Consider the following 13,181-nt stretch of genomic DNA (forward strand, 5'->3'; position numbering starts at 1 on the left):
AAAAAAAAGATAAATCCTTTCTACTCAATAAAACATACACTATGTACACTCACTTCAGACTTTGCAATAGCAATATTGCTGGTTTTAGAGAATAGCATCTGGCAAAACTTACAAAATGTTTAATCAGATCATATTTCTAGAACTATTAGAAATCTAGAACTATTTTTGCTAGAGCAAAAATATTCATAAAAAGATTTATCAATTTGAGGTCATTTTTTTCTCAATGACTTTAGTCATCAAAATACCAGTAGACTAAAAGAATTATCCATGAGAAAAAGTTTCTACGAATCCTTCTCTTCTGCTTTGTCAGGGGGTGCACTTACTGCTCTGCTAGAAGTGACATCTGTTGAAAGAACATACCTCATGTAAGCTCAAAGATCTGCAGCTTCTCAAAGCCATTTAACAAGGATTTTAGACTAATCTTGAAAAGCAAAGTCTACCTACCTACCTCTGATTAATTCCAAAGCATATGTAAATTTTAATTATTATATTTCTCCTTTCTAAGCGCTGTTTCATCAGTTGACTCAAGATGTGGTTTATGATGGATAAGGCTCCTGCATCTTCCCCATTTATCCCAAATCTTTTTATTGCACCTATCATTATTGTGTCCTATCTAATGCATGCATAGATAAACCATGTACAGAAAGTATTATCTTTTTATTTCTGCACAATCACCTAAGGATTTGTCTTTGATTCCTATTAAATATACAAAAATTAAAAACACACACTTGTTTTATATGCCTGCCAAAAGGCAGGGCTTTTAAAATTATTTTAAATAAAACAGATTGTTAAAAAATTTCGGCACAGTGAGACATGCTATAAAAACTGGTTACTCGTGGGATCTCAACAAAGATTTGTTAGAGAGAAATCTACTCTTAAGAGAAATGCTGGAAGGGTCTTAATATTTCTCTAAATAAATTAAGAAACTGTACACACTCAAAGTCACAGCTGACAAAAAGTATTAAAACATACACTTTGCTGCTATTCACATGCAAATAAGAAAAATCATCCTAGAACTAAGAAAAAGAGAGGTCAAAGATAGTCCAAGATATTTTTGCATTTTTATCAGGATATTTTTATACTGTTGCAATTTAGTAAGAAGCATTATTTAGTCTTAGCACGCTAATAACCTTTCCTCCCTCTCATGAGAATTTAAAATATTTTGCCAAGACGTTCAGTTTCATAAAGTAGATAAGACATACCTGTTTTTAAACTAGAGAGTATCTATTTTGACTTTTAGTAATTGTTTCAAAGCTATTGCCTCACACAAGGGAAATTATTACAAATCTAGAGAACCACATACTGTACACAGACACCTAGATACTCTGAAGCCCCTACATTCCATTCTGAAAAAGCTGCAATTTGCATTTGCATTCTGTTACTTCTATAAGGAACTCCAAAAATGAAAGATCATTTACTATTCAAGTATACGTTCTGATGTCACCTCAATTTCAATCAGTAACAAAATACCACCATGTTATATTATAAAATTATTTATCAATGAAAAGGGAAAAAAACAAAAGGAACTTCTGGAAAATAAAAACATCTATGGCAAAAAGTGGTTGAGGTTACCTTGTAGAACAAAGCAGTCATTTCAAGCTTCCCAGCAGCAAACTTCAAAATGTTGAAAATCTACGCAAGGCAAACAAGCTTTCCAAAATCCGTACTCACTACCAAAAAGTTGATGTTGACGACACTGTTACAACATGTACGAGCAGCCACATTGTACACATTAAGTCACAGATCTATAGAGGCGCAATCCCCATCCAAACCTTGCTCAAGTATACAAAAGTTCAAATTGTCAGTGAAATTATTTTAAAGGGATTAAAAGGTTTTATGCCTTATTACATCACCTGCTAAAAAAAATAAAGACGATGGAAAAAAACCATCTCACAGTACTATATTTTTACTAATGGTAATATAATACACCATACAAGCCATTTTTTCTGGTATCTACCAGAGAGAAGAGAAAGAAGCAAATAAAGTACACAGCAAAAAAGAATTTTAGTTGCAAGAAAAAAATATCTCCTACCAGTTCTACACAGTACCTGTCATCTGTGTAAAAAGTTACCACATGTAATTTAAAAAACTTAAGGACAGACAGGTGGAACATAACTGGACTGTAATTTTTTTCAAAAGCATCTTTGAGAGAATATTAAATGATAAAAAAGTTGTTTACACTCCAAGCCTAACAATCTACAATATGAAAAGAAATCTAAATAAATAGTTGGCATTTTGTAGGAAAACAACCTTCTCACATAATGTATTAAGTACAATATAAAATGATTTTCCAGTACTGGTCTACTCAACAATTCAATATAATGCAACCATTCTTACCCATTTTTCACATTCATCTCATTGGTACACTAACAGAGGATGCTACTAAATTATACTCGTATACAGCTGAAATATCTGTCAGATCACTGACTAGGTCTGCGTATTCAAGCATTTCAGTAACTTGCATTCTCTATCAACCATGTCTACATCACTCCACACAGAGGGGAAAAGACTGTTATGAATATGGTATTACGAAGCACCCATCAATCATAATCACTCAATGACCTCAAAATTAATTTCAAATACATTTTCTTCACAAGGGTTCAATTTTTGTCATTACAGCTACATATGAAACAGTAATTTTGTAGGCAAGATACTCCCTTCTTTACTTATGGACATTTTTTGTATTAAAACATGAAAAAAGGCATTTTACCTCTTCTTTGTTATTGTTTTGCCTTCTTCACTTATTTTCTAAAGCTGCATCTTTGATTTTGATACTACAGAACATACCGGAATACTCCACCTGTAAACATCTGTAATTTATCTTAAAATACATGACAGCTTTCTCAGTCATCAGCTGTAAGTCCTTCACAGAAGTCCATTCGCTGGTAAACCACTCTTATCCTTGCACGTCCAGAAGCGAAGGGAGCCGCGATCCAGACCCTCTAGGACATGCCAAGTGCCATTCCTCGCGTAGCGTGAAACCTGCCAGCCAAACACTGCGTTTCATGTAACTGAGTGAAACATCCAGGAGGATTACTTGGAGCAAATTTTTTCAAAATCTTTTTGCAAAAGAACACAGATGAGCCCTTTCCCCCTTTCCTCTCCGATCAGAGGGAAGAGAAGCAAACAAAAACCACCACCACCTGCCTTTGTCACCTGCTTTTAGGCAGCTCCAGCAGGCCTCGCTTCAGTACACACTATTTACTTTACTCATTTTCCTACGAGTAATGTTGTCTGGAATTAGATTTAATGACATTATGACTCAAGCGCGCCATTATTAACATTTCCATAGGAAATTAAAATTTCAATGTCTGAATGACTTCAGCTCATCACTAGACATAGCAAGACAGAGCTGACTTCCTCAGCTACCTCAGAAGAAACTTCTTTCCTCAATTATAACTGAGGAGATATTTAAGACGCAATAAAAATTTTACAAAGGCTCAACTGAAAATCTAATCCATTCTTTAATATTTATGGTTAGCCAAGCCAAAAAAGCCATGTACGTGTTTTTAAGTCCTGGCTGCAAGGTGCCTACAGCAATTTGACATTAGATAATACAACTTTTTTATAAAGAGGGAGCCTGAAACAGTATTAGTTGATTTCAGTGTTTAAAACAGTTAAGAGTATTTTCCCAAGCTGCTGAGCACCAGCAAACACCGTTGGAATTAAGATGCTGTGCTCAGAAACTCCGAGGAGTAAAATTTAACCCCAGAATATACATTTGGATGACTGTAGATACCCATTAATTTTAAACATCAGATCTGAAAGTTTAACCTTCTAATTATCTTTTTACGCAGAACAAACCTGTGCAAAGCTACTCAAACCAGGATTACCCTAACAGAAAGGCAAAAAAGTAAGGAAAAAACCTGCAGATATTTCCCATACCCCAGTCGTGATCTTAAACCCCTAGTAATATTTTTTGCGGTAGAAAAAGCCTGTATTCCTGTTTGCAAACTCAAATTCAAATATTTAATAAGAAAGCCTAGCCAAAAGGCTGACTAAATAAGACACACAGTACTAGATGGGGAGGAAATGAGTAGCTACATATATTAATTATCGCTCTTTCTGGGATCGCAGGCTCACTCAAGTTAAAATTTAAAGGGCTTAGATTACTTTCTGGTGAATTTTATTAGTTTTCCCCAAGAGGTGCAAAGACTAATGCTGTCACAACAGAAAAGGAGAGCATATACAGCGTCATTACAAGCTGAGTCACCCGAAAGCACTGAATCTTGCTTTATTGTAACACAGCATCTCAAATAGTCTCCTGAAGCACTATCATTTGTTATGCAATAGAGTGATAACAGCAAGCTAACCCGGTATTACAACAAAATGAAATCTGGCGCATCTGCAGAGTCGTTCTCAGTAGACAGACCGAGTTCCCTTGCTGGTCTCTTTGGAGATAGCAGCTGCAGGCTTCCCTTCCTCTACTGCAATAGAGAAAGATGCAGAACAAAGTTGGTGAGAGCTATCTTGTTGTTGTTGCTGATGATAACATTTAGATATGCCTGCCGAGAGCCATGCTGCAGGTGGGGAGAAGAGGTGGTCGGGCGGATGTCCAAAAATTACAACCAAAAGATTCCTCCCTGTGCAGCTGTAGCCATCAACTTATTCTCCCCTCCCGCCCAAGCTTTTTAGTTACTTTCTCTCTAAAGAACAAAATCTTGAAGTATAAAAAAAGTAAAATCTGAAGGGACTTCTTCACCATGCCTCACCCGTATCTTGCCACCATTCGGATCCAATACATGAATATTTTTCATTTCCTGGTACCACAGTCTAACCGCACGGCAGCACCAGCTTCAAAGCAGAGAACAGTTGTGCAGTGCTCTCAAATTGTATGTGTTTTAACTCATCTGTCATTAGAGAATTTATGATCCCTGTATTTTTGGGGGACCCACTACAGAAGACAGCAAAGCAAGAAACTTCAGATAATTAAGGAGCATGACCGGACTTTCTCCTCCCCCTCAACTGACAAGCTGTTCAGGAACACCACCTCCTGTGTTGTTTTCTGTCCTGTCCCTTTCTCTCCTCTCTCATCTTGTGATGGAACTCACCCACATGCAGATACTGTAGAACCTGCATGACATTTGCTGGTATCACATTGTTAAATAATACTCCTTCTACCTTGTTACTGTCTTCATTTAGACTGTTTGTCACAGCAGAGAGCAATTGGTTATAAGTTGCACTCAAGCAAATAGTGTCTACATGGGGATTTGGAAAACCAGACCCTACCACCGTAAAAACAGGTAATATCATTACTTTAAATAACAGCAGATACTTGAGGGACTTATCTTAATTGAAACTTTTTTGAAAATATTTTGAAAATGTTTTCCATTTTCATGAACTACCTTCAAATGCTAATTTCACCAAAGAAAAAAAAAATCCCTTTTAAAGTAAGATTTTAGAAAGCACTGTTTAAAATGTTTGGCTATCCGATGAGATTCCATTTAACAAGTTTCCTATTACACACCACAGAAAATTAATACACTTCGCATAGATATGCACTTTAAGTGCATTTTGTTACACATCTGCCTACACAGCTGTGATCTAAAATCTGGCTGGTCTCTTTCGTAAATTCACAATATACACAACCAGGAAATCAGGGAAGACAAGAGTGACTGAAAGGGTACACAGGAACTACGTAATCACATGAAATAACTCTCAATACCCCCCCAGTATCACTGAAAGAAGTGTGTTCTGTAATTCCGAGAATATATTCATAATTTCTCTATATTAATTTATTGCCTGTTGCAAGTTCCAGTATCTGTTTTCCTGTTCTACAACAGCTTATTTTTATCAATCACCATATAAACCCCTGTGATGCTGCCACAGAAAAATTACCCATACAATTTGCATTTGAAATATATTTTCAGCATGCTTCCCACAACAACAACAACAAAATCATTGTTTCTACAATAAAGAACACTACATAAATCACTTGCTTTATATCACCTACTTTAATTTTACAAGTCCAGTGGAAAATAGGCTAAAGTGATAAAAACAGTTACTATGTCCATGTGGTGTTGTGCTTTTCCAAAACAAGTATATCAGCACTTATCTCACGATGTAATTAATATTCCATGCCAAACTTGGTATTCTGGTTGCATTCTACAAAATACCTCATAAAACTTGAGAAATCAGAATTAATTTTTCCAGGTCCCTTTTCAATTCCTGTTTATCTTGGGCACCCTGCAGAAAACTTCCATTTTGAGAGCCTTCAGTGTAAATGGGTTGGTTCCAGTTATAAATTATTTGCAGATGGCTTTGGAAGCACTACGGTAAGTACACTGGTCACCAGCATAGCCACGTAACTATTTATATACCATGATACTTGGAAACCCTTCTCCCAAAACAGAAGTCTACTCTGCAGGGTGCTGTACAAAGAAAGGTTATTTTTGTCCTTAAGAGCTTACACTCAGTATAAGGCAGAAAAAGAAAAGGAATACTGACATATGGACAAGGATATAAAGAAACTAAGACAACAATGTCAGAACAATAGACTCCGCTTTTGCACATGAGCAGTCTACCTCAGCTTCCTTTGAGTGTCATCTATTACTTGACTAACTAGCTCTGTGGAACGGGATGGAAACAACTATGCTCCAGATCAACAACATCCACCACTGGCAACAGAACTTCAAGAGGTGGAAGGCTACTGCCTTCAAACTAATTGCAGAGCTCAAGCAGCACTTCAGTAACAAAAGACCAATGTTTGACTGTCATCGATGTCTTATGCTTCCTCTTGTTATTTTGGAAAGCCATGCTCATACCCTTTCTCAGCTGAAAAAGAATAATTTGACATTTGGATGCATGAAAACAGTAGCTATCCTGAGAACACCACAGTATCTTCCTGAAAGACTGAAAGCTCACGGCAAAGCTGGATGTTTTTAAGAAATACCTGTCTCTTTCTAGGAGCTACATATCACACATTATTTCCAAGACAAAAAAGATACCTCCTTCAATGAAAGCTGGGTAGTAAAAACAAGTTGAATAATTTTATGAAGAATCAAAGAGGACACCTCCACAAGAAGTCCCAGCTAACTCAAGAAGATACCAGACAAGATCTGTTTGGGGAAAATTGACAGCCTTAGTTTTCATTTTTACACACAAATTAACATAATGAGATAAAAAGATCATTTGATATTAACTCTGTTTCTGACGAATCGCTTAAACACTGGAGAAAAGGGAAGTCTCATTCATTCTTTATCACTTCAAATTTGAGCACCCACCATTTAATTTACAAGTATGAAAAAAAGCTTCCAGAACTATCGTAAACAAAATAATACTCCTAGAGCTTACGGTATCTCCATTTTAGCACATTCTAAATGATATTTAACACAAAACATAGATGTCATCAGATTATAGTCCTCCCCATAAAATCTGAGTAGGGTATATTTCTTTTTGTTCTGGTTGGAGTTCAAATATTATACACAGAAATGTGTTGTTTGTGCTGGATGACTATCAAAATAGTTCCCTAGAGCTTTGCAACCTGTAAAAAAACCTTTGTTATAAGACCCGCATAAGAATAATTAAAAGTTCTGTTATGGTTTGAGGAACCCACAACAGTTTATTGTGATTTAGACAATTATTCTATCACCAGATGACCTCTCCCCACCTGGGAAGAAGTATCAGGAAAAAACACGGAAACATGAGGGCTGAAATATTAACATATTTAATAGAATAAGAAAAAATAATTAACAGTAATATGGAAGAACCAATATTTATCCCAATAGCAATATAAAATATACAAGTATTATACTCAGCCCATTGTATCAGTAGGAAGGTGTGCACTCCCAGCAGTGGACAGCAAAAGTCAGACACCGCGAGCGTCTACAGCTTCGGGAGGAAGGGAAGAGCTCAGAGGCCCATCAGGGCAAGAAGGTCTCAGGATTGCAGCCATCATAGAAGAGAGAGAAATCCTCCATGAACTTTCTAATTTATATTGAATGTGACTTTCATGGTATGAAATAATCCTGTTGGCCAGCCTGGGTCAAGCGCCCAGGTCTCACTCCTCATCCCCGCACCTGGCGAGCTCAAAAACACTGAGAGTTTGAAACTCGCATACCATAGCTGGCTGTAAAGCAAATATTTTCACAAATTCAGACACTATAGAGTCTTCTCAAAGTGCAGTTTTCCCAAGCATTAGAAGAGAAATTAGTCCTGTGTTGCTCAAACCAGGACAAACTCAAAGTCTCATCCTCTGGCATTCATACTAGAACTCACTGCTACAGAAATTCTTTTTCATATCATTATAGCTGTACGATGTGGAAGAGATCAACACCTCTAGTTAAAAGGCAAGTGACTATTGCAAAGGAAAAAATAGGAAATAATAGGGTAAACATTGGGAAAACATGCTTCTGGATGTCCAAAGACATTCATTCTGAAAATTTACTTGGTTCTTCGCTTCCCTTAAAGTTTAAGAGTACAGAGGAAACTCAAGCTGCCCAGACAACTGCAGAAACACTGGCCAAGTACGCGTAAAGAACACTAGTGGACTGAAGACTAAAATGTAGTTTAGTCAATACAGTGAACTTAAAGAGGAAATTACTTGTGTGTGGATTTACTGCAACAGACTTTTCATTGAGAAGTAAGGTAGATCGGTAAAAACTAATTTGTACAATGTGCTTCAAAGACAGGACTACTACAGGGACTTTGTAGGAACAAGCTCTAAGACAATAAAAGAAGATTCAAAGATAAGTGGAAATACTATTGTTTAAACCCCTGACAAACAGATTCCACAAAGGAGAAAGTCAACAAGAATATTCAATAGGAGGGTACTAACATCTTCATCTCAGCTGTGATTGACTTAAGTAACATTTATTTTCTTAGGAACCCTGTAAGTGAAATGAAAACCCGATTCACTGACCAAAACCACAGGGAAAATGTTGTCTTTCTAATTGGATTTTCTTTATATTGGCAACTCCTTGGCTTAGGGCGCAACAAGAAAGAGAGGCCCAAATCAGCTTTTTTATAACAAAGAATGTAACTGTGTCAAAACCAAGTAAAGGAAAGTTTTGTGTGCGTAGGAGAGAAGAAAGCAGAAAAACAAAATCCAAGATCAGAACATTATCATCCCTGCTCACAAAATAAAGTGTTCATGGACTTCCTAGGCATGACTGTAACCTTAAAAATGTAAACTGATACAACAGTCCCAGTTCTATATCCATCTTAACAGAAACTGTACCACCATTGATGTCGGTGAAAAACATTCCCAGTCTTTGTTTAAAATTTCACTGATGCTTACTCTAGCAAAACTCCGTTGACACACTGCATCCTTTTGCACACTACTTATTTTCAAAACTTCAGGCTTCAGGAAGTGCTGCAAATATATGATTTACTATGTCCTTAAAAAAATAAAAATGGAAGCGCTGTTTTCATTTTCAGTTATGCTAACGGGTTAACCATATTATAAATGCTTCTGTTCAAGGCAACACACTTGTGTTCTCTTCCATCTGTCATTAGTGGTTCACCAATCACTTAGGGATCTGCGAAACCATGTATACACAGATCTGAAAAAAATCCCACCCCAATGATAAGGTATTTTACATTCATAAATATTTAAATTATCAAAAAGCCTTCAGGGACAACAGTAGTTACTCTCCACAGTTTTAACCAAAAATAGAGCTTCTTTTGCAAGTTCCTTTGCCAAATAAGGTTTTTTTATATCAACAAACATAGTTTAATAAACAATCACTTCACCAGCCTCCTCTTAATTCTTATTTAAGTAGAAAATTACACAACTGGAAAATATACTTCACACACAGTGTCACAATTTATATGTTCATTCAATTTATCGTTACAGTTCTGACATGTGAATGAAATCTGAACTCAAAGTTCCTTATGTATTTCACTAGTTTAGGTATCTTCAACAGTAAGATTGCAAGAGCAATGTGTATGGTAAAATAATTACGTTATTCAGATTCTTTCTGGTTTTCAAACCACTTAATACATTATCTTCCAAACTAAAGAATTTCTCACAGGGCAATGCAACAAGATTTGACTGCAGTTTTTTGATTTCTGAATCTACCTCAAACTTTCTATATTCCCATGCCACTGTTGGACAATGCTCTTTTCAAGTAAAATTAAACAAAAATACACACACTTTGAACTTTCCACTTCTTTATGTATCATTTCAGTCTTTGTAGTAAAACTACACATTGATAAGCCCGAATAAATAAGACTCTATGAAGCCAACATAAAAACCACCAAAATGACAGATGAAATGATCTGAAATGTGAAAATCTTTTAAGCATTTAAGTTGCATAAGAAATCCTTTTGACTTCAATATTGAATTTAAGATTCCTCAGGTGAAAATTATTTCACTGTACATCATTTTTGTAAAGGGCGTGTGTAACAGTATACTTACACTGCATACACCAGTACAGTGTAGATATATCTACACTTCAGTGTAGAGAGACCTGAGCTAACCCAGATACCAAAAGGAATCTACTCACAGTACCACAGCCAAGTAAGATGACTTGTAATATTTCCACGTTATTGACGCTAAACCAATTCTGGTACCATACACAGTCATTTTATAACTATAGTACCCTCTACAGTGCACCACAGTATGCAGTGTAAGCATATCCTAAGGAAATACTATGCATCAAAATAAGCGAAACCATTGAAATACCTATCTCAGAACAAGGTATGATGATGATGAGTTTTAAAACCTGCGTATTTACTAACTCTTACACAAAAGGAAGAGAGCTCTTACAAATTGATGACATAATCATACACGAGAACTCCCTGCTACTGTTAGTAATTAACACGACCCTAGAAATACACAAGAGCAATCCAGAAAGACAAGCACAAAAGCAAGAGATTACTCAAATAATTACCACAGTTTTAACAAATACTTCTTATTTGGGGATTCCGGCAGACAGATACCTGATTTTTAACACTGTGAATACAGAGCCTTAATTTGAATTGCAAAACAATTCAGAACCTTTAAAAGGTGCAACAGATTGTTAAAGCGCATCGCTTTATTCCTCTAAACAAAAGTTATCCCTGCACTGCACAAAATTCTCTGCTGGAGAGCTGCTTGATCACCAATGTTAATTAATCATTTAACTCACCTGGCCTGGTTGGGGGGATAAACAATTAACAACCTCCTCCAGCATCACTGGTATGTGCAATCTCCCAAAATTACTGTTTTCTGTACTTTGAGCAAACTCTTCAGTTTCACGTTTCTGGGCGGTTTGTTCCTTTAACTCACAGTCAGAAAGCTTTTTTGCTGAAGAATGGATCCTTCTGGACAATGTAGCCACATTTACTGAATTCAGTTTTAAGTTGCCCAGAAACAAACATTTGTAAACTTGGCACAGACACTGAGATAACATTTTTTTTTGGAGTTGGTCAACCTAGAAAAACAGTAGATGCAGGGAATTACTTTAAAAAACACATTTAAAACAATAGCTTTGTTTAAAAAACAAAGTGGAAGTGCTGTAAGTAAAGCATTACACAGTCCAAGATGGGCAGTTTTGCTGACATGATGGGCTGTCATGTCAGCAAAAAGTGAGAATCTCTTACTTTTAACTTGTTTCAGAATTTTTAATGTTATCTACCAAACACATACAAGCAACAATGGTTTTCTTTTCATAAGGACCACCTTTTCCTTTTCATTGCCAGGACTTGTAACAGTGTAACGACATCCCAGAGATGCTAACGCTAAACCACTAACCAAATCTGAGCACAACCAGAGCAGTGACTTTACTTTCAAATTGTTCCCCTCTGTTTTGCCAAATATAATGAGACAATTGCTCTGAACAGTAGCACTTTAGTTGCCAATTTTTCCATATTTCTAGTTAAAACAGGAGTGGACAAATCAAATACTGCAACCATATTTAAAATGGTGCTATAAGTGTTGCACGCTTACTAAATACATGGTTTTCATCTTGCATTACATCTTGTAATACCAAATATTTCAAGCACAGCCAGAGGTAAGAATTCTCCAGACTATAACCCTGAAGTAATACTCAAAACCCTGGAAACATCAGACGAGATAGCTGTGTAATTTGTCTTTTAACTTCATGGAGAACTGATGATTTTTTTCCCTCTGTCCAAAAATCTCCAAAACAAAGTCTGTAACCTACTAGTAGAAGGCTGCATGAGTTCAGTAAATTTCTACCTTACATTACCAAAAAAAAAAAATTGAAAGTTTAACCTAGGTGCTAATAAAGCTTTATTTATAAGATACCTGCATCTCTTAACAAAACTGAGACCTTCTATAATACTGTACGCATGCTCTCTACTGCCAGGCAGGAAAGTTGCAAACTTTGACACAAAAGCATTCCAAAAAGTTCCATCCTAAGTTTATTGCATTAGGAAAGCAACCTTATTTTAACTGTCAGATATTTACTACATGCTTTGCTTGGATTTACCTAGCCAGAGGCTTCACATATTTTGTCTGTATAGGTAAAAACACGGCAGGTCATCACCTCTGGAAAGTTACTTTCCTGATAATTTAAACCTCGGTTGGGCCGTATTTCCCCTTACCTTAAATTTGGAAGCATCTATCACTCTACAACCTTGCAATGACACGCCATAGCCCTGAGCTTCTGCAACAAACCCCAACGGCTCTAAGAGAAACACTGGATGAGCAAAGTGAAGGCCAACAGTCATCATCCAACTCACACTGCCCTACGTTGGTCCGAGCCCAGGATGTATTCTTAACACCTGGGACACTCCTTGCTCACAACTAACCTCATTCTACACAACTGAGGATTTTTTTTTTTCTTAGAAGTGAGCAGAAAAAGTACTTTCTTACAGCACGCATCTTAAGTGGCTTTCGGGCACAGTTTGAGTCCCACCTGCAGAGTGCAACTTGCACCAAAGTAGATGGTAAAGGCAAAAGGGGAATAAAAAATTTAACTCCGTAACACTTTCTCTCAGAGGCGACCGGAAAAGCGGCACACAGCCCCCACCTCAGGCCAGATCCCAACAGGGGTGCAGGGGAGGAGGTGTCTGAGGGCTGCTGCCCGCCCGGGCCAAGCCGGCGGGACACGAAGGGCCGCCTGCCCGCCCCGCCAGGCCCGGGGGGAAGCCCCCCTCACCGCAGACTCTACCACTGCCCCTCAGCCCCCCGCTCCCGACAGGGTCGTTCCCCTACACACACGCCTCGCCCTCCGCCCAGGCGTCCCGCTCTCCTCTTGAGAGACCGGGAAAGGCGGGAAAGGCGGGAAACG

The 13,181-nt window shown here is 37.3% G+C and overlaps 1 protein-coding gene across 1 annotated transcript in view; it reads right to left on the reverse strand.

Moving 5' to 3' along the window:
• METTL15 (methyltransferase like 15) overlaps positions 1 to 11,336 on the reverse strand; it is a 98,045-nt gene extending 86,709 nt beyond the window's left edge. Inside the window, 1 exon segment of the mRNA XM_009892707.1 lies at positions 11,073 to 11,336. Coding sequence (XP_009891009.1) covers positions 11,073 to 11,336 — 264 coding nt within the window.
• Positions 11,337 to 13,181: the final 1,845 nt, after the last annotated feature.

The sequence above is a fragment of the Charadrius vociferus genome, unplaced genomic scaffold (genome assembly GCF_000708025.1).
Source record: "Charadrius vociferus isolate BGI_N301 unplaced genomic scaffold, ASM70802v2 scaffold19, whole genome shotgun sequence".
NCBI lineage: Eukaryota > Metazoa > Chordata > Aves > Charadriiformes > Charadriidae > Charadrius > Charadrius vociferus.